This window comes from Capra hircus, chromosome 28 (genome assembly GCF_001704415.2).
Source record: "Capra hircus breed San Clemente chromosome 28, ASM170441v1, whole genome shotgun sequence".
Taxonomy (NCBI): Eukaryota; Metazoa; Chordata; class Mammalia; order Artiodactyla; family Bovidae; genus Capra; species Capra hircus.
Genome location: NC_030835.1, coordinates 19,294,825 through 19,320,480, shown reverse-complemented (window position 1 = coordinate 19,320,480; position 25,656 = coordinate 19,294,825). Strand labels below are relative to the sequence as shown.

The window sequence follows — 25,656 nt, the reverse complement described above, 5'->3', positions numbered from 1 at the left end:
GAATTATTGCTTTAATTTTGAACAGCCTCTCTCTTGAGAGTCCTCCATAGCGAAGATGATTTACAGTCTGAAGATGTGACGGCTGAGTCATACCGGAAGGCAGAGAGGGAAGGAATGAGGCTTAGCTTCCTGCCGCAATTCTATCCCAACCTAAGTGGGCAGTGCTGGGTCTCCATAGGCTGGCCTGGAGACGCTTTGAATGGAATTCTCTGCATACAACTGCGACCACTCGCCAGGATGTTCTGGGCTGGGACATGACAGCTGACCAAGAAGAATTCTTATCAGGCCAGCCCATCCCAGACCCACCCAAGGGGGGCCAGGGTGTCACCACAATGGTTGGGTCCCTGGCAGACAGCTCTCCTGTGGCATCCTGGGGCTTGGGGCCCTGCCCAGAATCATCACTGCTGAAATTACATTGGCACATCCACATGGGTTAGTGAGAGGAAGGTGAAATGCATGAAACAGGAACTAATGAAGATGTGCCTCTTTTGAGCATACATTTGTGCCCTTTAATAAATAATCCGTTTAGCATGGAAACCAGTTTTGAGTGAGCTAATAAAAACTATACAGGCTCTCTGCAAGATCAATTATTTTAAATACTGAGTTGGTATTTTTTTAAAGCTAAGCCGGACTTGAGTCAGGCCACATAGATTCAAACACGGGGCTCCTCACCAGCCAGCCCTAAAACCGTGGTGCCTCTCTGAGCCAGTGTGGCACTTGTGAAGTGGGGACTTTACAAGGACCTTGCCTGTCTCCTTCCCAAGCTGTCCTCCTGGGGTCAAAAGAGATTGTGTGTGGACCCCCCTGCACACAGTAAGACCTTGAGTGACAGGAACAAGGGCCTGGTGCCAAGATAAGAAGGAACCACGTTGCCCCCACCCCGGGCTGAGGGCAGAGTTCCTTCATGGGCCCCAGGACTAAAGTGACATTGGCTCCTCTTTCCCTTTGGCACAGAAACTGCTTCCCCAAACAGACGGCAGCCCAGGTGACCCTCAAAGCCATCTCGGCCCACTTTGATGACTCGAGTGCATCCTCGCTGAAGAACGTCTATTTCCTCCTCTTCGACAGCGAGAGCATCGGCATCTACGTACAGGAGATGGCCAAGCTTGATGCCAAGTAGCCGCCCTGCGCCCACAGGCGGCCACCACACTCACCAACAGGAATCAGGAGGATCAGAGTCACAGGAGCGGGGTTTTATCTTTAAAAGGAGAGAGGAAGGGTGACGGCAGGGGAGCGGAGGGCAGCTGAAAGGGAAGCGCGTAGCAGGAGCTGCAGGAGCAGGCCCTGCCCACGGGAAAAGCCCTCTGCATTTCCATTATTTTATATTCTCGTTAAAAAAGAGCCTCAGTCCGTAATTAACCAGGTCTCCACCAGGGTTTTCTTTCTATGTGTTTTCTTCCTGTTGTTTTAGAACTTTTTTAAAAAAAAAACACAGACTTTGTTTAGATTTATAGCATTGACTTTTACACACACACAAAATCCTTTCAGAATTCTTAAAATCTTCTGTTTCTCCTTTTTTTGCAAGGGAAGAGGGCGGAAAAAAAAAAGTGACTTGGGCTTTGTTGGCTGTCTGTATTCAGTGATGGGAGAGAAGAAAATTAGAAAGGCATCTCACTGGTGCTTTTCTTTTCTGTTTTAGTGCCCCCACCTTTAACCCTATAATATCTGTAACTGCTCTTAAAAAGATTTTGCTTCAGGCTTTGTTTTGTTTTGTTTTGTTTTTTTAAAGAAAATGAAAGGAAAAAAAAAATAAAAGATCCAGTGTCTTTCTTACAATATATTCTTTTATTGCAACGTTGTCCTCAGTTTGGAGAACTGTGTCCCCGTGGATGGACACTTCTAGAATGTTATAAGTAGAACAGGGCCTGTCCCTGCAGGACAGAGGCTCCCACCATGCCAGGCCCCAGGGCAGACGGCACGCAATGGCTTGTGTTTCTCAGGCAGCAGGTCCCGCTTGCAGGAAGGGAGCCTGGTTGGTTGTGGTCCGCAGGAATGGAGGCCTGGGTGAAGCCTCCGTGGGGTGGCCATCCTTTGGGAGAGAGGCACAGTCTCTCTAAGGCATGGGCAACAGCATGGAACAGACTTGGGCCACAGCCTAGACAGGATAGACCACAAGACCCTAGTGAGGCTGGTATCCTAAGAATTCTGGCCAAGTACCCAAAGGTTACTGTTAAAAGTAGGCAGGGAGAGACAGGGTGGGCCAGGGCAGGGCCTGAATTTATTCAGATGAACTCATCAGCCACTTCCGCCTTAGGCTTGTGGTCCCAAATAGGCTTGTCCTGATTAGAAGTCCTCTCTCTAACAGAGGAGTCAACTTTTTATTTTTTTTTTATCTTAACATCATTGGTGGCAGGCATTATTGCCACAAGGCTGAGCCTCCAGATAAGTGACACTGGGGTTGGTCAGGAAATCAGAGGAACAAAACCACAGGGTTCCCACAGGGTACTCCTGCCCCAGCATCAGCTAGAGATTTGTCACAAATTTGCCCATGATGCTAGCCTGGAAGCATACAGGGGTTCCCCTGCTGAACCCCAATCTATTCTCTGAATGTTAGCCAGATTGCAACCCATGAAAATGGTCACATTAGCTTGGCTGCCTTTCCTTAAACACCCCCAGCAGCTGGCAGACCAGGCTTCCGTCTTAACCCTTTAGGTCTATAAAAACTCGCTCTCTGGTAGAATGGACTATCCAGGAGGGAAATTTCATCTAATGCTTCTTAAATACAACCTATGGTATATAATCAGGATCTAAAAATAGAAATATTTGTTTCATGAAGAATAAAAATGGTATGGACTAACAGTTGAAAAATCAGGCTCCTATTAATCTGAGTGTTGCAGGATGTACAGGCTTCCCCAGGCCCCATGTGATGGGAGAGGTTGGGTTGCAGGCCATCCCTCCATCCCAGCCCCCTTTCCTTAGCTGGTTTTGTGCAGGCCCTCTTTCCTGCCCTTACAGACAGGGAGATGCTTCCTGCCACCAGGAGAGGGAGCTCTCTCCCCCACTCAGAGCTCTGAATGCCACATACCGCACGAACACACACACACCCAAGAGGAGGCTGGGGTAGAGAAGGCAGGCTATGCCCTTCCCAGGAACAAGTGAACCCTTTAGCCAGCATGAGTGCAACACCTTTGCAAACCCAGAACGAGTCCCTTAGGGGTGTCTTTTACCATTAACATCCCTCTCCCTCGCCGAGTTTCTGGTTTTCTATAAATTGTGTGTCTGGTCGGCACTTCACTGACATCTTACTCCAGGAAAAGGGCTTTTCCCCTTAGGCATTTGTCAAGTGGGTACCATCTGTCAAGAAATCTGATCCCCAGGCGGCGGTGGTACCTGTCTCTCGCCTGGATCCCCATCAGGGTGGAGACTGTTTCATGGTTTTCCAGCTTGTGGAGACCAACAGGTCCCGGCTCTTGGCCAGCCGAACCATAAGCCGCCCCACATAGAAGCCGCTGATCTGGCCCACGCCGTCATTTCTCCCCATGGCCAGGAGGAACGTCAGTGAACCTGTAGAGCAGAAACACGCACACAATCTAGAATCCTGCTCACTGTTCATGGGCCTGCAACTCCCTGGGCACAAACCCTTCCTGGGGCCTTCAGTGTCGGGGCGGGGAAATGCATACGGCCTTCAGGAAGGTGGCCAAGTCCCCAACATACCTTCCTAGAGCTCTGGGTTGGGGTTGGGGTTGGGGTTGTGGGGGCGGGTTCCTATCCCTAACTTTCAGAGTGTGTTCTAGCGTTCAGGCATCCTAAAGTCCACAAAGGCTTCTCCGCATCTAACCCAAACTCTCTTAAGACTGTGCCGCATGTGGGGCTTCCTGACCTGGCTTGTAGGTTTTGAGGGGCCTCTGTTTCATGGAGTTGACAATGTTGGCCACGGCGACATTGGCATGGAGGCCGGCGTGATAGGCCATCTTGGGCTCCCTCACATCGGCGCAGTCTCCGATGGCATAGATGTGGCTGTAACCTTCCACCTGGAGGTACTCGTTTACTCTCAGAGCACCGTTGCCAGCCAGCCGATCACCTGCCAGGAAGAACCAGCCCGAAACCAAGATCCTGAGCTGCCGTGGCCACCTGAACCGCAGTGAGGACTGGCTGTGGTGCTGGTCTGGCCACCCTCTAAAGGCACATCCTCAAGAGGCAAGTCTCCTTCCTGGTTTATTTCTGCCTGACCTCTCCACCTCAGAACGCTTCATGCAAAGGTGAGGTTACAATTCTAGGGTGGAAACTGGTCAGAAATATCAGAAAGGGTCACTTCTTACAAAGCACTTGAGTCTTTATAAGTTACCACGATTAACAAGAATTCACTTGATGAATAAGTCACAACCTAGGCAAGTCTTGATTTCCTTCTGAATGAGGATCAGATTTTTTAAATAACTGCAGGGCTTTAATAAATGATAACCATTTCTTTATAAGGGACTTTAAACAATTTACCTTTGGAAATATAACATTAGGACCATTAGGTGTTAAGTCCTGGGATCTCTGACCCCCAAATACCCAGGACTAGTTTCTTTCTGGGATTGGATCATTCTTTTCTGCTAGACACACAACAGGAGCTTCTTATCTAGGAAAGGTACTGGGGAGCATATGATGGGGACTTGGGGACACACCCACAGTGTGGCCTGAGAAGAAACCACTGAGTCTCCAGCTCACAGATGGAGCCATGGGTCTAGCTCCCTCATCTCCATTTTAGTTCAATAAGTCAACGCTGAGCTTTAAGAACAAGAGGTTTCATTATCGCCCCCGTTCCTCAAGATTGTTCCAAGCTCAAGTGGTCAAATGCCTGGGTCAGGATTTTGGGAGAGCAGCACCTATGAACAGAGAAAGGCCTGACCCTGGAATTTCCCCTGCATCTGCAGAGAAAAGTAAATAAGTGTTAGTCGCTCAGTTGTGCCCAACTCTTTGGGACCCGATGGACTGCAGCCCACCAGGCTCCTCTGTCCATGATCAAACCCAGGTCTCCTGCACTGCAGGCAGATTCTTTACTGACTGAGCTACAAGGGAAGCCCAGAGAAAAGTAGAAAAAGCAGAGAAAAGTAACAGAAAGCAAATCTTTCTCTCTGAAACCTGTTTCCATCTCTCACCACTAGGGGCGCGGGATCCAGTTTTGGAAGAGTCCGGTCACTGGGCTGCTGCTGCTAAGTCGCTTCAGTCGAGTCCGACTCTGTGCGACCCCAGAGATGGCAGCCCACCAGGCTCCCCCATCCCTGGGATTCTCCAGGCAAGAACACTGGAGTGGGTTGCCATTTCCCTCTCCGATGCATGAAAGTGAAAAGTGAAAGTGAAGTCGCTCAGTCGTGTCCAACGCCTAGCGACCCCATGGACTGCAGCCTGCCAGGCTCCTCCGCCTATGGGATTTGCCAGGCAAGAGTAATGGAGTGGGGTGCCATTGCCTTCGCCTTGAACTAAGTCACCATCAAAACAGCCTAGGGAAGCACAGCAGGAGTGGACCCAAACTTGAAGTTTGATGTCACCATTCAGAAGACACCAAATGAGCTGTTGAGATAGGGTGGGGGTGGGGGGCAGAGCGCCGATTCCTGAGGCAGAGTCCTGCAGGACCTTCCCCAGGGGCTGGAGAGAGAAGAGGTACCCTGCAGAAGGGCCCTCCGCTCAGCCTCCCACTTACCAAATGCGCTGCGGTAGGCTGCACTGTTGATCTTGATACCGTTGCAGACAATCACCAGGTTGGCATCCACCTCCATGCCTTTGTCCGTCTGCACCTTGATGCACTCACAATGCTCATTGACAGGCAGCGCCTCTAGGTTGCTCACCCGCTCACCTGTCAGGGAAGGCTCGTTGACCAGGAGGCTGGCGGAGGGCAGGTGTGTCTCCAAGGCCGAGGCCCAAGCCAGGCTGGCCTAACAGCCAGACACCAGTGCGCTCTGCAGCCCTGAGAAGCAACAGCTTGGGACCAGGACATCTGGTCCCAAGGGACCCAAGGGGAGGCAGATTCCAAGAAGCAATTTGGGGAAGTGAGGTTGAGTTTTCCAATAGGTTCTCCAAAAGGTTATTTGAGGAAACCACCTCCCTAAATGTTCATTCCACTAGCCCAGCCAGGCAGGACGAGCCCTCTAGGCTTTTCCCCGTCAGGGACAAGGGAAGTTGAGGGGTCCACTGTCCTTGCTGCCTGGAGGAGGGCTGTACAGTCACTTCCATGAAGCCCAGGAGCGGGGAGGGCTCTCATGGAGCAGACACCTCACCCTCCCAGCAAAAGGTGAGAGGGTCAGGGAAGGAACTGGGGGGATCACACCCCCAGAACACGAGCCCCACCCTAATATGCTGGGTAGATCTCTTCCCTCCTGCTCTGGACAAAAGCCATGCTCTTCACCACCCTCAAAAAGTGAAAGTGTTAGTCTCTTAGTTGTGTCTGACTCTTTGCAACCCCGTGGACTGTAGCCCGCCAGACTTCCTCTGTCCATAGAATTCTCCAGGCAAGAATACTGGAGTGGGTTGCTGTTCCCTTCTCCAGGGGATCTTCCGGACCCAGGGATCAAACCGGGGTCTAGATTCTTTACCATCTGAGTCACAGGGAAGTCTCACCACCCTCAAAATACAAACCAAAAACACCTCTTCTCTCCACCAAAGAGATATCATAATTCAGGTAGAATATTTTACATGATTTTTAAACCATTCAACAAATGGGTCCCACCTGTACTCCATCCAAAGCAACATCCAGGACGGTGCTGCCTCCACAACACAGAAGTCTGTCAGGACCAGGGCCTCGGCCCTGCGCAGACATACCTTCAGGAGAACAATGGGCTAAATGGGCACTGAACAGAGAGCCTGGGCTGAGTGCGGCCACCCTCACTCGGACTGTGGGCAGAGACCAAGTCTCTGCCGGGGAGAGGGACCAGGCAGGAGGGGCCTTGCACGTACTCAGCAGCAGCTGCACACCTTTCCGGAGCAAGATCTCCTTCACTTCCTGCCGGACACAGGGCAGGAGCTCTGTGTCTGCGAGGGCCATCTGGGAGTGAATGAGAGTGACCTGGGGGCAAAGAACCACAGGGCAGAGAAAAAACACTGAGTCTCCCACTCACACAAAGAGGCCCGAAAACATAGCAGCACTTCTCCCCCACCTCCTCCCAACTTCCAGTTTACAAGTGAGGAATCTGAGGCCCCAGAGAAGTAAGTGGCCCACTGGCAGATCAGTTATAAGACAGTAAAGAATCCGCCTGCTATGCAGGAGACCCGGGTTTGATCTCTGGGTCAGGAAGGTCCCCTGGAGAAGGGAATGGCTACCCAGTCCAGTATTCTTGCCTGGAAAATTCCATGGACAGAAGAGCCTGGCGAGCTACATTCCATGGGGTCGCACAGAGTTGGACACAACTGAGCGACTAACACTTTCACTTTCAGACCAGTTAATGGTGAGCTGGGCTGGAACCCATATCTCCCAGACTAGAATTCTTTCAGATGTGCCAATGCTTCTTGACACATACCTCACCGAGAGACATGTGGAAAATTATTTTCAAGCATCCTTGGACACTTACACAGTCTCTATGTAAGCCATTGACACCCTGTAAATCAGGCTGACATTTACACCAAAGCTGGTTCTAAAACTGGGGCTTCCAGGCATGTCTATTTGCTGCCTGGGTCAGTGCAGTGAAGTGGAAGGCAGCCTATAGAGATGTTCAGAGCTTGGACTTTGAAATCAGACTGCCTGGGTTGAAATCCCATCTCAGATATCCACTCAGACACATCCCAAAGACTTCGTAAGGTGGACAGTCCCACTCAGAGGAATTTTGTAATGATGAAATGGCTAAGCAGAAAGTACATAGCTCAGTACATGTACGTGCGTACTCAAGTCATGTCTCTTTGGGTCCCTATGGACTGTAGCCCACCAGGCTCCTCTGTCCATGGGATTTCCCAGACAAGAACACTGGAGCAGGTTGTCATTTCTGCCTCAAAAGGATCTTCCTGACCCAAGGATTGAACCCGCATCTCCTGTGTTGGCAGGTGGGTTCTTTACTGCTGAGCCACCTGGGAAGCCCCAACTCAGCACATACTGACTCCTCAATAAAGGGTAACTACTATTACTCTTACCTGTCTACTAATTATAAACATACAAGAATTACACTGAGTTATTTACTACTTCAGACCAGTCTCTACCCCATAAATCAAAATTAATCAACTTCTACATCAGTCACTCATAATAATTTCCAATAAATCATCAGAGAATAGCCATATAATTAAATTAGCCTATATTGATCTCTCTTTTCAAAACCAACCTGCCTTTCTCTAGGGAAAAAGAACCAGCCACAGGCTCCACATGGCTCCCAGAAGCTGATCTGGCATCAGCTACAGGCAAGCTCTCGCCTCATGGATCCATAATTGGTGAGCATCACTCAGCCCTAGGCTGAGCGTTTATAGCCTGCTCTGTTTGTCTCCAAGATGCCAGCAAGACAAACGGGAGCAGGGCCACCCTCTCGCAGGCAAGAAAGCAGTGCTGGCCAGTCCTTCCCCAGCAGGGGCTGTGAGGGGTGTGCTGCAGGGTCCCCCTATCTGTCCAGGGAGAAGACTACTGTCTCTTATCCAGAAACAGTGTAAGCGTTGGTCGCTCAGTCATGTCTCACTCTTTTGCAACCCTATGGACTATAGCCCACCAGTCTCCTCTGTCCATGGGATTTTCCAGGCAAGAATACTGGAGTGGGTTGCCGTTTCCTCCTCCAGGGGATCTTCCTGACCCAGGGATCAAACCCAGGTCTGCTGCATTGCATTGCAGGCAGATTCTTTACCGTCTGAGCCACCAGGGAAATTTGTCTCTTACCCAGACAAGACACCAGTGAGGGAATCTTTGACCAAGCTGGTTGTCAGCAAAAAGAGGTAATCAAAGTTTCTATCACAAAGGAGAAATTGCTGCAGGGCACACAGGAGTTAACCTTTTGTAATGTTTTTCCCCTGGGCTTGATCCTCTGGGTTGGCCTAGAGGGCAGAACCCCTCACTGAATGAGGGCACACCCTAGCTCTCCAGGAAGAACTCCCAGCAGAATGGGACTTTAGAGGGGCCCCAGTACAGAGAGCAGGAGATGGGAAACACATGCTCCCACTTTATGTTAATGAGACTCCCTTCCCAGGCCCTGAGCAAATTCTGAGGTTCATTAGACAAAAAAGAAGCCCACCTTGGGGAGTTCAAACCCAAGGTCACTGGCCTACCTCTTTCTCGGGGTATTCCGTTTTAATCTCTGCTGCCATCTCCACTCCTGCAGAGCCTCCTCCCACCACCACAATGGACTGTGAGCGCTGGACCTGGAGAAGCAGGAAATGTAAGCACACCCTCAAGTCCACCCCACCTCTGGGCCCAGACTAGGAAGTGGGTACCTTGACCAAGGAAACATAGAGAACCCTTTCCAAGTTCAGGGTCCAAATAACCTTCCTGGGGATCAGGCTCTTGCTGGGTGTCTCCCTGCATTTCTTACTAAACTCTCACTACCTGCCCACCCTGCAGATGAGCGGATCTGCCTGAGTTCATAGGCTAGGTTCTTAACTTCAAGTCTAACATCTGCTCATGACTATGTGAGAAGTTCCCCAGGCCTCTCAGTGGCTTTGCAGAGAAGGAAAGGCCTGACCTCAGTCACACGGCTGCATGACCTTCTCCAGGTCCCCATGCCTCATCTGTTCAGTGGGGACAGACCCATTCCACCCACCTCTCAGGATCCCCATGAGAACCAAGAGCATGGATCCAAGCCCGCTCTGTAAAACATATGCCCTGTACAAACAGGAGCCAATAGCTACATGAGCAGGTCTAGATGCCCATGTCCAAACTTCATGACAGGTCCAAAGGTCTTCTCCCAGGAGCCTCTTTCTGGTAACTCTGCATCTCTGCAACCCCAGACACCTCCTGGCGGCTCCCTGCTGCAGCCCCAGGTGTCCCGCAGCTGTTTCACTCTCCCGGCACACCCCCAGCTCTGTCCTCAATCCCCGCCCCTGGCAGTGGGCAGCTCACCTGCGTCACCATGTTCTCATAGGCCTGGATGGCCATCTGCTGGCTGGAAACCTGGTTAAACTTGCCCGGGAAGAGCCCAGTGCTGCCCGTGGCCAGGATGAGATGTGAAAAGGGTAGGGCCTGGAAGGAGCAAGGAAAAAATAATGGTGAGGGTAGAGCCTGGGCTTCTGCATCCAACCCCAGGCTCCACCAGGCAAAAAACTATTTCTGGGGAATAAGTAGGATTCTAGCTTCCAATGCGGAGTTAGTCTAGAATCTCCCTATTACTACATTTATTCTAGAAGAAACTTCCCCCATCCTGGCCAAAAGAAGGGGAAAAAAAAAGGGAAGAAAAACCCTTGGGCTGGCCAAAAAGTTCATTCATTCGGGTTTTTCCGTAAGATGTTACAGATATAAAATTGACAAAGGCAGAGCTGCTCTGATGGGAGGGAGATGGAGGATCTGTATCCCACTCAGCTCGCCACTCCCCCATGGAGGCCTGAGATGCCCTCAGGGACCCAAAACTACAGGATAAGGACTTTTTCTATCATCATGCCAAGCAGAGGTTCTATAGTCTTAAAATTGATTCAAGGAGGACTAATTCACAAGAAACCACGCACTCATTAAAGACAGGAATTGGAGCCCCTTTGTCCAACCCCCACTTAGCTTTGACTAGAGCAGAGGGCCAGGCTGGAGGGGATCCTCCAGTGGGTGGGCAGGTGGCGGCTCACTGACAGATTTCTGGTCCCTTGGGGATCCACCAAACACTGAACTTATACCAGACTGGGTGCTGGGTCTGAGGAGCACTAATTCCAGGAGGAAAACCTCTGCACCCCTCCCCCACCGGGTGATGTGGGATCGTGGCACCTACCCCTTGATTCGACAGCGAGGGGGCCTCTGGGCTGGGCAAAAAAAACTGGGTCCACATGCTGGTGGAGGGTTGGGGTGCACCTCCCTCCCAGGGTCACAGTGGGCATTAAAGGAGAACACACGAGGCTTCAGACAGTGCCTGGCATACAGGGAGGGCTCCAAAAATGTCTGCACCACTCCTGTGGCCGCTGGGGTCTAGCCTCGGCTCAGAAGGCATCTGCTATCTTCCAGGCACAGGGAAGGGATGGGGGCGCCTCGTCCCTGAGGAGACCAGCCCAGGTATCCTTCCACCAGCAGCCACATCCCTGGGGCCTCCTGAAATCAGCTGAGAACGGCCAGCCCCCCTGGACTCACCTGGCCATCCTCCAGCAGCACCGTCTGATTCTTCAGGTCTATCTCAACCACCAGGCCCTGCCTGAAGTTTTCCTTGAAGGTCACCGAGTAGGAAATGAATGTCTTTTTGGCAAACCCTGGGGAATGGATAGGAAGGAGGTTGCAGTATAAAGCTGGGCTGCCCACAGGAGGCCAGAATAACTCAGAACCCGTCCTGAGCTGCATGCCAACAGTGACACCGCTGGTTAAACGACCCCTGGGTAGCCACTACACCCTAAAGTACCCAGTCTGAGCCCTAGGTCCTCAAGGAAGCTCCACTCTGACTTCTGGGGCCTTCATGTGGTAGCTGCTTAAGGGCAGGGACTTAAGATTCCCCAGAACTTGTCAATGGTGGAATTTAGGCACCTTGCCGTAAAGGGAGAAAACCACCCTCTGACCCACAGTGGTGAATAGGCCACTGTCACAAAGAAAGCCCCAGAGAGGGGCCCCTTACCACTCTCCACGGAGGCCCGGAGGGCTGCCACGTTGTGGTGGAAGGAGTCCTTCATGTCCACCAGCACAAAAGGGATGTTCAGTGCCTGCAGCTGGCTGGCGGCCGCGATGCCACCAAAGCCCCCGCCCACAATCACAACATGCACGGCTCCCGCGTCCATCGAGACCTGGGACCCCATCTCGGACCAGGCACTACTGGGATAGGAGGAAAGACCACATCAGATTCAGGGGGGCTCAAGGTTGAGAAGGCAGAGGTGGGCCCACAGCAAAAAAGGCCTCAAATGCCAAGACCTGATCTTCTGAAAGCATGTGATCACCTTTCAATGAAACTCCAATTTTTGTAAAATTTGAATTAAATTCCAAAGGAACAAGGGGTATCCTAATTCCATCTCATCCCCCCAGCCCCCCGGTTCCCTTCTCCAAGGCATCTACTGTTACCAAGTTTATATGAATCTTTCCAGAAACATTCTGTGTGCCTACAACCATGATTATTATTTTTTTTGCACACATTAAACAACTATTTTGCACTTATTTTCACTCATTAATATATTCATTCAGTCAATAATGTAAATTAATGAACCTCTTGCTCTTTGATGTGTTCTGTGCTGTGGATGCCATAGTCAGAGACAGACAGAAAGATAAGGCTTAGCCCTTTTAAAGGGAGGATTTCAAACTCAAAGAGCCAGTGGATGATGATGTGGGAAGCTGGGTGCGTGCACAGTACCAAGGAACAGTGGGTGTGCCTCTGGGGAGCTGGGGAGCAGAGGCCACGTTAAAGGAACAAACAGAATTCTTTAAGGAGCGCACTAAGCAGACAGTGACCAGATTCCACCCAGCTCACAGGCCACCAGCTTCAGCCCCAGGTCTAAGGAGATCAGTTAGCCGGTAAGACAACCAGCCTATAAAATAGGCTGCGGTGTGAGGCTACGACAGTGGGGTCAGGAGGAGGGGGCTGCCAGAGCAGAGGAGGTGCAAAGGGACTGCTGGGTGACATCCCCCAGGAAAGAGGGGGCAAGAAGGAAGCTCTGCTGAGAGAAGAAACAGTGCTGGTTAAGGACCAGGAAGGAAGTCTGCAGGTGAGAAAGAGGCTGGAGAAGCGCCGATCATGAGGGCTTCAGGGAGAGCGGCAGGTGATGCAAGGTCCTGCTTGATGTCCAGGAAAGGGGACCTGCAATCAAAGAGAGCATCTACAAGGAAAGAGGGCCAGGTCTGCAGGCCAAGTGTGGCCCAGGCTCACACACACACGCATGAGCACAGCAAGGAGGAGTGGGGAGGAAGCAGACAGACAGCAAGCTGCCAAAAAGCAATGCAGAAGCATGTTCCGGCCCACCTTGTACCCTCAGGCAGCACTGCAGGCAACTGGAAGGCCACCACTCTGCCCCGCATCATCAGTGTGGTCTGGGGCACAACACCTCCCCTCTCTGGGCCTTCATTTACCCTCTGTAATGGGAGGGGCCAGCCCGCAATGTCCTTGAACAGTAGCTTTCCAAGACACAGTGGTCCCCAGATCTTCTCACACTTATGGGGGCAGCTTATCGTTGGACCTCCAGGTACTGTTGCCATTGGTATTCAAATACACACTAATTTCTCTTTTGGGGAAGTAAAAACCTGGGTGAGGGAGGGCAGATCTGGCATAGGAGATTGGAGGGAATTTTTAACTTTGCCTTTCATTGACTAAATGGTCCCCAATGTGTTGAAACTTATGCATTCTACCATTCTTTTTAATTATGACTTTTTTTACTGGAGGAGAAATATCAATAACCTCAGATATGCAGATGACACCACCCTTATGGCAGAAAGCAAAGAACCAAAGAGCCTCTTGATGAAAGTGAAAGAGGAGAGTGAAAAAGTTGGCTTAAAGCTCAACATTCAGAAAACGAAGATCATGGCATCTGGTCCCATCACTTCATGGCAAATAGATGGGGAAACAATGGAAACAGTGGCTGACTTTATTTTTCTGGGCTCCAAAATCACTGCAGATGGTGATTGCAGCCATGAAATTAAAAGACGCTTACTCCTTGGAAGGAAAGTTATGACTAATCTAGACAGCATATTAAAAAGCAGAGACATTACTTTGTCAACAAAGGTCCATCTATCTAGTCAAGGCTATGGTTTTTCCAGTGGTCATGTATGGATGTGAGAGTTGGACTATGAAGAAAGCTGAGCACTGAAGAATTGATGCTTTTGAACTGTGGTGTTGTAGAAGACTCTTGAGGGTCCCTTGGACTGCAAGGAGATCCAACCAGTCCATCCTAAAGGAGATCAGTCCTGGGTGTTCATTGGAAGGACTGATGCTAAAGCTGAAGCTCCAATACTTTGGCCACCTGATGCAAAGAGCTGACTCATTTGAAAAGACCCTGATTCTGGGAAAGATTGAGGGCAGGAGGAGAAGGGGAACAACAGAGGATAAGATGGTTGGATGGCATCACTGACTCAATGGACATGAGTGTGGGTAAACTGCAGGAGTTGGTGATGGACAGGGAGGCCTGGCATGTTGAAGTTCATAGGGTCGCAAAGAGTCAGACACAACTGAGTGACTGAACTGAACTGAGTTGCTTTACAATATTTTATTGGCCTCTGCCATATGTCAACATGAATCAGTTTTACAAGCGAGAAACTGACAGGGCTGGGACCAAAACAAGCCCCCCAACAGGTATTGTCACCTTCATGGTCCCAGGCCCTCAGAAAGGTTGTCCAGATATAGCCCGAGAAGTGTTCATCAGGCTGAATCTGCCAACTGGGCCAGGACCCAAGAGGACCCCAGGGACCAGCCAGGGACAGAAGCAGACACCAGGAGCTGAACAGGGCCTGGGAATGTGGCAGGTGGTCAGGCAGGCTATGGAAGGGGTACATTTCACCTGCCCCCTTCAACATGGCTCCCCTCTGTGCCAGCCTGCCCTTGGGGCCAGCAGCCAGTGAAGAGGTCAAAGAACCACCCAGAGAGCTCCGCTTCCAAAGCCAGGGGGTCATAGGACTAAGAAGCTACCAGCTTGTTGGGGAGAGGGGTCTACCATGGGCCACCCAGGGAAGCTTGAGGTGGAGCCTTGAAAAACAGCTGGAGCCAGGGGCCTTCATCACAGAGGAAATAGCTTGGGCCAAGAAGTCCAGTGGCAGGAGGGGAGGGGGTGTGAAGGGTTCAAGGAACAGGTTTGGGCAGCCAGGAAAGCAGGTGACAGGGGCCAGCAAGCACAGAGGACTGTCATGTCAGGCCAGTGTCTGGACCTACAGGCTGCCCTGAGGCTCTCACAGGGAAGAAAGCCCCGTGAGCCCAGCACAGGCTGGATGTGCAGTGGGTTAATCAAATGAGTTGAACTCCTGCTCCCTCAGCGCCCCCGGGATCATTAACCGGTTCCCTGGAGGGCAAACCCTGGCCTCACCCAACTAGGCACAGCCCTAGCTGAACTGATTCTCTAGTTGTCCAGGTGCAGAGTGGGGCCTAAGCACACACCCAGGCCCAGGAAGGGTTGCCATAGCCGGGTTGGGGAAAGGAGGCATTTCTTAGCCACAAGCTGCCTGAGGCCCCTCTCCTGGAATCCGCCCTTCTCTCTCCTCCACTGACCCCTGACACACCCACTTGTGGACAGGGGGCCTGGCGGCGCTCCAGCCCATTCCACCCTTTCTCCTCGGCAGCCTCCCTTGCCCAACACTCTTGGATACCCTCCTCTCCCTTGGCTCATCCAATGCCAATTCTCACCTGGGCCCTGGACTCCCCTCTGATCAGCCGTGACCTACTTCTCCAGACACCTAAACCCTTGGCTTAAGCCACAGATCTGCACTCCCAGGCACACACCCTGTAGGGGCTCAGAAAGCAAGTGTGCAATTGGTGATGTTGAACTGTAGGTTCTAACGTAGTAGCAGTGCTGGGCAAACAGCCTGAACCAATGGGCAACTCCATCAATCAGTGGACACCTCCACCAATGGGAGATTATAGGCTAGTTATTATACACCCATACGGTGGAATATTCTGGAGGCAATTTAACAGTGAAAGATTTTTTACATGAAAAGCTTGTTCATGATTCATTTGCACCCACAGATCATACAAGACCAAGAGAGAACTATAACATAAACTATGGTCTGTGGGTGATTATGTCAATGTAGGTTCATCAAATGTGACAAACAGAGCACTCTGGTGAGTGATGTCAATAATGGAAGAGGCTATGCGTGTGCTGGACAGAGGGCGTGTTGAAAATTTCTATGCCTTCCACTCAGTTTTTCTGTGAACCTATGACTACTCTAAAAACATCATAAAGTCTTAAAAAAAAAAAAAAAAAAAGCTTGTCCATGAAAAAGTTAGACAATAGAACAGCACATAGAGCCTGATCTCATTTGTGGACCACCAAGCACAGGTGCCTAACCACACCTACACACATGCATGGAATGATGACAACAGCAGGCATCCACGGAGCTTTCAGCAACATCTTTGCATTCAGTAGCAGGGGTTCCTCTTCATTTTGGCAAGAACTTCAGGAACTTGCCCAAGCTTAATCCTCAGCAGTTTGACATCTGCACTCTAAACCTAAATGCTAATAGTGCTTGCCAGATGATGTTTTTACTTTCTTCTTTGAGCTTTTCCCCTCTTTTTTGGTATTGTTTGAATATGTTTAAGTGAGTATGCCACTTTACAGAAATAATAAAATTTTAAAGACAGAGCAGGCCTCCTACCACCTAACTTTCTAAATTGAGATACTTGGGGGATTTCTCCGGCAGTCCAGTGGTAGGACTCTGCACTTTCACTGCCGAGGGCCCAGATTCAATCCCTGATCAGGGAACCAAGATTCCGTTAGCCATGCGGTGCAGTGAGATGTTTTTCATATATTATGAAATTCACTATCTTAGAGTGTAAAACCCAGTGGATTCTAGTACATTTGTCAAGTTGTACAACCATCACCACAATCTAATACCAGGACATGAAAATCACCACTCCCCTAAAAAAGACTCCATATCCATCAGCGTTCGTTTCTCATTCCTTCCTCCCCTCCAACCCCTGCAATCATTAATCTTTCCGTCACTATAGATGTGCCTACTCCATACCTTTTGCTTCTGGTTTCTTTTGCCTAGCATGATATTTTCAATATTCATCCAAGCTGTTACTTGTATCAGTATTTCACTTTTTTTTATGGCTGAGTAATAATATTCTATTGTATGGAGATAGCACGCTGTGTTTATCCTTTGGTCCACTGACGGACATCTGGGTTGTTTCCCCCTTTTGGCTAAAGTGAATAATGCTGCTATGAATGTATAACTCTTTGCATGAACAAAAAAATTCTCTTGAGTATATACCTGTGAGTGGAATTGCTGGGTCCCATGGTAACTCTAGACTTCACTTTTTGAGGAACTGCAAACTCACCATCTGATTTTACTGATCATCAAGCCAAGAGAATGAGCACAGAGGATCTTAACTGAATCCTCCCAGATGCAGAAATGTCAGCATAAAAGAAGGTCCAAGAGAACAAATCCTAACTGTCCAGCAACTCCTAAGTAATGCCATCTTTGCCCCTTCCCAAACACACACACAATGTGGCTTATACCCAGATTTTCTCGGTAAATCCTGTTTCCTCTGCCAAGGACACTCAGCCTGATCCCAACGGGACTCTTCTCTAATAAAACAAAGGGCTTTTAGAAATCAACTGAAAAACAAGCAAGTTACATTTAGGCCAAAGCTGTGAAGAGGTCACGTCTCAGAAGACACACAGCGGGGACCATGTGGGCTCTGATCAAAGGGTGGATATCACCCCAGAATTGTTTCATAGAGATTACAAATAAAATCTACCGCTTTCTAGAGCTCACTGGTTATGCCCAAGGTAGATTCCACAGCCATTTCCAGAGTGGCTGACCTGGATGAGAGGGCCTAGCGTGCATGTGTGTGTGTGCATGCTAAGTTGCTTCAGTCATGTCTGACTCTTTGCGACTCCATGGACTGTAGCCTGCCAAGCTCCTCTGTCCAAGGAGTTCTCCAGGCAATAACACTGGAGTGGGTTGCCATTTCCTTCTCCAGGGGACCTTCCTGACCCAGGGATCGAACCTGCGTCTCCTGCATTGCAGGTGGACTCTTTACCACTGAGCCACCGGGGAAGATCTGAAAGGGCCTAGAGAGAGACTCAAAACACCATAAACATACCCCTCCCCACAGGGGAAGGCAAAGGGGTGAATGGCCTCCCTCGCTGGACACCAGGGCCCGGGCTGAGAGTAGGCACTCCATAGCCAGCTCCTCAGGAAACATATGCAGAACAAAACCCCAAAAGACCAGTTTCCGAAAGGGACTCAAAGTCTGAAAAAGGGGTTGTCGTTTCATGTCCCAGGAGAGGGCATTTTTAGACAGACCGATTCCTTCATGTGTCATATAGCCTCTGGTGCCAAAACCCAGGCCACACAACTTGTACAGTCTCCTGGGAGCCAGTCACTTTGTGGTTCCCCTAACATCCCCACAGTCTGTGCCTGGACCCTGGCTTCCTCATTTCACCACCAGACATAGAGATCAGGCTGGCCCTGGAGCATACCTGCTCTGCCCAGCCCCTCACTTACCTGATAGATAGTCCTGAGCAAAGGCCCATCCAGCTGGGTCTCACCTCCCGCTCTGAAATGGACCCTCCAAATGCGAGGTTACTGACTGCACTCCTTGGAGGCCTCTGAGAGCTTGGGGCATGTACATACCCAAGGAGGCCTCCTTGATGTTTTAACACGTTTACATATTTTGAACACAAGGTGCAGAGCTGGGACATGTGGAAGCCCCTTCCCAAACCAAGTCTGAACCTCTGCCCTGTGCCTGCCCTGCTGTGGCACCATCAACTCCCAAGCCCCTTGCCTCTCTCAGTGTCCTGGTACAGTCAAGGGGCAGAGAGAGTGTAACCAGAGGGGAAAGACAGGGTACATGTAATGGGTGCTTTGAAACAAAAATCCCAGACATCAGGCACCAAAAGCAATTCCTGCTGCATCAGGAACTTCTGGACCCCGCTGGCAAATCCGAGTTACTTGAGTCACCTCTGGCCTTAGTTCCCGGGAAAGCTGGAGCTCCGTGGAGGAGCGGACCTCCCAGTGCACCCTGGAGCCTGGGTAACCCCCGCATTTTCCTCCTGACCCTGAGGCTTTGCTCCCGCCTTGTGACATCGGCTTCAGTCCGCCCACGGCGGCTTCCACCGTGCGACCCTCGGAGCCCTCCCGGGATGGGGGTCGGGGGAAGTGTCTGTCTTACTTGGGAAGACTTAGCACGGATCTCCAGGGTTGGGCGTGAACGAGGTGACAGGCAACTTTGCTCCATCCTCGCTGGAGCAAACTTCCTCCTTGACTTTTGGGGGACCTGGGGGGCGGTGCAGGCCTGAACCCCGCTTCCCATACAGATCGCCCTCTCCTCCCAAGGCCACATCGGACGCCCCGGCCCCCGCCGCTGTTCCGGGCAACTTTGGGGCCCAGCAGCCGCGGGGGTCCCGGAAAGCCCGCCCGGCGTGCCCCTCACCTGCCAGCGGCCTCTTGCCGCTCCCGCTCCCGCCAGCAGCTCCCGTTGTCGCCGCCCGGCCCGAGGCCCCGCCCGGGCCGGCGTGACTCGGCGCGTCCGCCCTCCAGCCTGGGCTGTGCCCCTGGCGGCCCCTCAGGGAACTGCAGCCGCCCAGGAATCAACCGCCTCAACCGTGTGTCCTTGACCCCTGCTGCCGAAGCCGCCCGCGCTGCGCCGGCCCGGCTCCCCTGCGGGACCCCCTACCAGTCGCCGTTCCTTGGAGCGCGGGGCTCCGACGCGGGCTGTGGGACCTCGGCGGCGCGGATCACCAGCCTTCTGCCCTCGCTTAGGTAACAAGCTGAGCACCTAATCCGTGTCTGGTATTGTGCTAGGCGCGCGGGGTTGGGGCGAGGGGTTGTAAAATGTAGAACAAGACAAGGTATGGTTTCTGCTTTCCTCGAGGTTGATAGTCTGGGAAAAGATACTACACTACAAGGAAAAAAAAAAAAATATATATATATATATATGTATATATTAATAATTGCAGTAAGAAAGACTGGGGGCAAAAGAAGGGTGCCAAGGCCTCTCTCCAAGGATAAGTTAGCCCTGGGCAGAGAAGAGGCAAAGAACTGACAATGGGGGCATTGCAGGAGAGGCTGGGGACAGAGCAGCCCAGCGTGGCAGGATGGCACAAGCCTCCAGGCCCTGGTGAAGACTGTCCAGGGCAATGGGGAGCCCTTGCTGGGTTTGTTTGTTGGGTTTGTTGTTTGTTTTTTTTTGTTGTTGTTTTGGTTTTGGTTTATTTTTGGTCACAGCATGAGGGATGTTAGTTCCCTAACCAGGGATCAAACCCATGCCCCTGCAGTGGAAGTGTGGAGACCTAACCGTTGGACCACCGGGGACGTCCCACTGCTGGGTTTTAAGCAGAAGAGTGAGGTCTGAGTCAAGTTGGAAGGTGAAAAGATGGGGGAATGGAGGGCTGCCTGAAACTCGGGGAACTAGGAGGAGGAGAGTCCAGGGGGAAGAAGGCGGCGGTTGGACTCTGTCAAGAAATATACTGATGTAAACTGGAGGTAGGATCAAGCCAATTTGGTGACAGATAAGCCATTTTCTGGAGAAGGAAATGGCAACCCACTCCAGTGTTCCTGCCTGGAGAATCCCACAGACAGTGGAGCCTGGCAGGCCACAGTCCACGGGGTCGCCAAGAGTCAGACACAACTTAGCAAAACAGCAAAGCCATCTTCATCTATTTAATGCAAATATTAGCACAAACACGAAGCGTTGTAGAAGAGTTGATGGAAAAAAAAATAAAGAAAAGGTTCAGTGAGATCATTTGTGTGAAGTGTGTTAGTATGTTGCCTGGCACGCAGCAGCAGAGTACAGAGCGGCTGTTTATTACAGCTCTTTGATATAAGGAAATTAGGTTGCCCAAGGCTATGACGCAGAACATTGGCAGCTTCCTCTCTCCCAGCCCGGTGCTCTTTTGAATAGTGCCCTTTATTGCCTTGGTTTTCATGACTGTTTATGCTAGAAGTAAGCATTTCTGTACCTTTTCCAAAAGCTGTGGTCAGAGGTCTTGTTTTCAATACCCCTGGTGTAGGGAGTGTTGTGAGCGATTCCATCTAGAAGATGCTGGTACCCAGAATCATCTCAAGGTGGAGGAGGAGCTGGCATCCTCCCATGAACATCCCATGCTCATCATTAGCCTATACACCTCAGGCTGCATCTGCTGGTCCTTTGGAATCCTCCCATCTCCTCCCATCCAGCTGGCACCCTGCCCAGTGAGAACATGAGCTGAAGAAAAGAACACAGTCAGAGGCATGGGAGTCTGCACCTCCTTCTCTCAGGCCTTGAGGTCACAGAAGAGCAACTGTGCCAGAGTGTGGGGTACAGAGAGCTCATAAGCCCTGCCTATCCCAACCCTGCCTCTCAGGGATGCATCAGAGAGCCCCGAGTTGGCTTTGATGTTCTGGGCACAGTGAGCCTTCATTTGTCCTGGGCTTTGCAAACTTCCAAATAGCTTGTATCTCCTCATAGTCCTCCTGAAATCCCTAGAGTAAAATGGTGTGTGTGTGTGTGTGTGTGTGTGTGTGTGTGTGCGCGCACACGTGCGTGTGTGCATGTGTGCATGTGTGTGTGTGTTGGGGGGGGGCACACACACAGTCATGCCCAACTCTTTTCAACCCAATGGACTGTAGCCTGCCAGGCTCCTCTGTCCAAGGGGATTCTCCAGGCAAGAATACTGCTGGAGTGGACTGCCATTTCCTACTCCAGGGCATCTTCCTGACCCAGGGATCAAACCCATGTCCCTTGTGTCTCCTACATTGGCGGGCAGGTTCTTTACCACTAGCACCACCTGGGAAGAGCTAGAGGAAAGTGGGGTGTGGGGGGCGGGGAGCTTGTTAAACTCTGACACTGAGGATAACCACCACCATTGACTAGCTCTTTGGGGCAGAGACCTGGCTTTGCTGGACTTTGAGTCCCCAGCATCTGGCACTGACCCCAGCCCTTGGTTTCCTCAGAGTTCACTAATGTTTGCTTAAATGACTAAAAAATTATATTTCTTTATTTGGCTACACTAGGGCTTAGTTGTGGCCTGCGGGATCTTTTGCTGTGGTGCACACACTCTTTAGTTATGGAACTCATGCTCAGTAGTTCTGGTGCACAGGCTTAGTTTCTCTGAGGTATATGTAGGATCTTAGTTCCCCAACCAGGAATTGAACCCAAGTCCCCTGCATTGCAAGGCAAATTCTTAACCTCTAGACCACCAGGGAAGTCCCTGCTTAAATGATTTTTTTTAATTAAGATATAATTCACATACCATAAAATTCACTTGTAAAACGTAAAACAATGGGGTGAAGGCTATGCAATCCTCACCATTATCTAACTCCAGGATATTCCATCGTTTAGTTGCTAAGTCATGTCTGACTCCTGGTGACCCCATGGACTGAGGCCTGCCAGGTTCCTCTGTCCATGGAATTCTCCAGGCAGGAATACTGGAGTGGGTTGCCATTTCCTTCTCCAGGGGATCTTCCAAACCTAGGACTCAAACCCGGGTCTCCTGCCTTACAGGCAGATTCTTTACCTACTGAGCTATAAGGGAAGCCCAAAATGTTAGTTGCTCACTCGTGTCTGACTCTTTGTGACCCCAAGGACCCATAGCTGTCCATGGGATTCTCCAGGCAAGAATACTGGAGTGGGTTGCCATGCCTTTCTCCAGGGGATATTCCTGACCCAGGGATCGAACCCACGTCTCCTGCACTGCAGGTGGATTCTTTACTATCTGAGCCACCAGGGAAGCCCAGGATATTTGCATCACTCCAGAAAGAAACCCCATACTCAATGAGCAGTCCCTCTCCACTCCTGCCTCCATCCAGCCCCTGACAACCAGAATGATTCATATCTGATGAAACAACCCTACCAGTACTCCTAGAAACATAGTAACTAATATTTGTTGAACACAAACTAAGTGCTTTGAATAGCTTCTCAAATTTACTTTACACGTGGGTCCTCCAAGGTAAGTCTTATTCATCTCCACTTCACAGATGAGGAAACAAACTCAAGCTAATAAATCAGCAAAATCACACAGTTAGTAAAGGAGAGGAGCTGGGTCTTGACCCTAAAACCAGGGCATCATCGCTAAGGGAGCCAGAGGTCACTGAGCAGGCATAGGAGAGACTCAGTGGTGAGTCACACAGGTATCAGAAGTGCACTGGACACACACCCCAGCACTGTGGGAAACGGCCTGCCCGGGGCAAGGACACAGCCCTGGGGCTTGGGAAGGTCAAGGAGAGTTTTGTGGAAGGACTGGACCGATACAGGTGAAGTGGATTCCAATTGGCAGGGTACAAGGAAAGGATTTATTGAAATTGCAGCACCAACCTGAAGCTGGGAGGGAGGAGAGAGAGGCATGCAGCGGTCCATGCTGGCCTTGGGGCGTGGCTTGCAGAGCTGGTATGGCCTGTCTCCAAGGACCTGACCCCCACCAGGAAAACTAGGGAAAGTGTCACTGTCGTTCAGCACCTTCTTGGCAACCAGGGAACACCTTGATTCAAGAGCGGGGAGGGGGTCCCAGTGGAACCTTCTTGTCCCCACATCACTCCTCTCTTTCCACTCAACAGTGTACATATCTTTGGCGATGAAAATCGCGGCTCCTTGCCTAACAAGGGACTTTTGTCTTTGAATTTCCAGGTGCCGGAGATGCCGGAATTGTTCCAGGTGCCGGAACAATTCAGATGCCCTAACGTCGGTAGTTCTATGGAACCTTAATGATTAGCAGGGGGACTTCCCTGGCAGCCCAGTGGTTAAGATTGTCCCAATGCCACGGACACGGATTCAGTCCCTGATCCGGGAACTGAGATCCCGCATGTTGCATAGCACTGGCAAAATAGTTAGAAAAAGTGAAAGATGGGAACCTTGAATTAAAAAAATAATAATAATAGTAGGAACATCAGGCAGGTTGTCTAATATCCCAGAACCTAAGAGGAGGACGCACTGCTGGCTCTCAGCAAGGCCTGAAGGCATACATTCCATGACAGCAACAGGTGTCTCTACTGCTGGCTCCCAGGGCTGGGAGGAGCGCCATGGTACTGGGATCAACTCAAGGGCCCAGAGAAACAGAAGCGGTATTCCCATTTGAGGAAGGGACAACTCTTAACTTTATCTGAAGAACCTGGTCAGTTTTAGTGAAATTTACAACCCTCAAACAATGGGGGGAATCCTCCAGTTTCTTCTCTCCCTTGAAATGTGGTTTGGCAGAGTGCTCACAGCTGGGGGAAGGCTATATTCATGAAGCTAGATTCTACTACTGTGACAAGCAGACCCCTTCCCCCCCCAAGTCAAATGGCTCAAATACAACAGAAGTGCATTATTTGCCTGGGCTTCAGTACCAGGCCAGTGGACTAGTTAACACGGCTGCCCACTCCACACCATCATCCAAGGACCAGCTAAAGGGGCTGTCTTCACCAACTGGCTGCCAAGGTGTCTTTTAAGGGATGTCTCCACTCCCAGCGGGTGGGGGTAAGGGCACAGAAAAGGCAGGGCCTGGAAGTGGGGTACCTCCCTTCTGTGCTTTGGAACTCATGGACACACCTGACCGTGGGGATGGCCAGGAGATGCCGTCCAGTGTATGGGCAGAAAGAAGAGAGGAAAACAGATCCTGGTGTCTGCCCTGCTGACCAAGGTCTTAGCCCCCCGACTTACTTCCTGTGCTACTGCTTGTCCTTTCTCAGGCTCCTGCAGGTTCCTGCTCTTAAACACTGGCAGCCCCAGGCTCTTCACTGCACCTGCTCCCAGATGTAGCAAGGCATGAGAAAATGATGGGCTCAAGCAGATATTTGCTCTCTTGGACATTTATTGAGGAAATCTGATAATGGGGCACGTGACAAGGAAATCTAGAGGTAAAAGGTCATGGAGAGAAGGGCCAAAAAGACCAAATTGTACTAACACAGGAGGAGAGACTCAGTGCCCAGAAGGCCACAGGAGAGGAAGCAAAGCAGAGAGGGATGCTGAGTCATCACTCATGCCTAGAGGGCCCTAGAGCTTCCCCAGGCCAAGCTACTTTCCAGCACCTGTGCAGGAGCATCTAACAGCAAACTGACTTTTATTTTGGTAATACGAGTGAGTCTTTGTTCCTAAAGCAGCACTGAAACAAGGCCCAGCTTGGCAGAGCCAGCCAGCTCTCCACAAAGGTCGTTCTCCCCTTCCATGGCACAGGGGGCCTGCCGAGGAGCATCTGCCAATCTCCCCCACACCACTTCGGGGCTGGCTGGGGCCAGATTCTCATGGAAGGAATGTGAGCAGGAACGATTATAATGTCACTCCTGGGCTGAAGCAGTTAAGAAGCAAGGGTGACTTTCTTCCCTTTTTACTAATGAAGTAAAAAAATCACGAGGCAGGCTTGTGCAAAGCAGTAATGGAGGCCTGTTTAAGAGCAGCATCAGAGCAGAGAGGCAGGGACAGCCTGATGGGGTCAGAAGATTGGCTACATGCAGGGGGTGGAACAAACAAGTTAATATATTGAGGATAATGGAGCTGTGTTTCTCACTGAAAGGAGGGAGGTACCAATATGAAAAGGGGACAGCTAGAATGCACCTTGTGGTATTGAGCTTGTAGTTTCAAACTGCAACTGTTGGTGTTAACTCGTGACTTACAATATATAGAGACAGAAACAAATGCAGATCTAAGTTCTGTCTACTGAGAGGGCCTGGAAGCAGCCACACCCGAGTGAGCAGCACACCCAGTACCTAGATATTTGTTTCTATATACCATTCTCTAATGAAAAAGGACCCCAGAGAAGTGACTGATTCCAGGGAAAGTACAAGGTAAGTCTAGAACAGTATGGTTTGAAGGAAGTTCTCAAAGAATGATGGGGAGGGGACTTCCTTGGTGGTCCAATGGTTAAGACTCCTTGCTCCCAGCAGAGGGCTGAGGATTAATCCCTGGTCGGGGAACTAGATCCCACATGCCACAACTAAGTGTTCATGTGCCACAAGTGAGACCCGGCACAGCCAACTAAATTAATTTTTTAAAAAAATGAGGAGGAGAGGCCAAAAGAACACAGAAGTTAGTTTGAAGGAGTTCCCACCAGCCAATAGGGACAATTTGAGCATCAAAA

At 50.7% G+C, this 25,656-nt stretch overlaps 2 protein-coding genes across 6 annotated transcripts in view; one reads left to right on the top strand and one right to left on the bottom strand.

Moving 5' to 3' along the window:
* Positions 1-1,773, top strand: part of LOC102191766 (core histone macro-H2A.2) — a 53,481-nt gene extending 51,708 nt beyond the window's left edge. Inside the window, exon 9 of the mRNA XM_018042509.1 lies at positions 955-1,773. Coding sequence (XP_017897998.1) covers positions 955-1,120 — 166 coding nt within the window. The 3' untranslated portion in view covers positions 1,121-1,773. The remainder of the gene's footprint in view (positions 1-954) is intronic.
* AIFM2 (apoptosis inducing factor, mitochondria associated 2) lies at positions 1,767-19,148 on the bottom strand. 5 transcript variants are annotated; one of them, XM_018042504.1, is made up of 11 exons: positions 19,062-19,139; positions 18,801-18,905; positions 11,613-11,806; positions 11,141-11,256; positions 9,938-10,057; positions 9,148-9,240; positions 6,874-6,982; positions 5,624-5,776; positions 3,821-4,021; positions 3,331-3,504; positions 1,767-2,095 (listed from the first exon to the last, which is right to left on the bottom strand). In XM_018042504.1, the coding sequence occupies exons 3-10, from the start codon at positions 11,788-11,790 to the stop codon at positions 3,353-3,355; spliced, it is 1,122 nt and encodes a 373-aa protein (XP_017897993.1). In that variant the 5' UTR covers positions 11,791-11,806; positions 18,801-18,905; positions 19,062-19,139; the 3' UTR covers positions 1,767-2,095; positions 3,331-3,352. The 5 variants fall into 5 exon arrangements, with proteins under 5 accessions (XP_017897993.1, XP_017897992.1, XP_017897996.1 ...); XM_018042503.1 differs by lacking the exon at positions 18,801-18,905 and having other exon boundaries at positions 19,062-19,148; XM_018042507.1 differs by lacking the exon at positions 18,801-18,905 and having other exon boundaries at positions 1,767-2,029; positions 19,062-19,148.

What these genes read in the sequence shown, in the direction of transcription:
- AIFM2 (XM_018042503.1), bottom strand. Translation starts at nt 11,790, where the DNA reads ATGGGGTCCCAGGTCTCGATGGACGCGGGAGCCGTGCATGTTGTGATT. An exon ending in TGCTGCTGGAGGATGGCCAG is followed by an intron (nt 10,058 to 11,140) that starts GTGAGTCCAGGG and finishes TGCTCCTTCCAG; the next exon opens with GCCCTACCCTTTTCACATCT. An exon ending in AGGTGTGCAGCTGCTGCTGA is followed by an intron (nt 5,777 to 6,873) that starts GTACGTGCAAGG and finishes CTTCCCTGACAG; the next exon opens with GTGAGCGGGTGAGCAACCTA.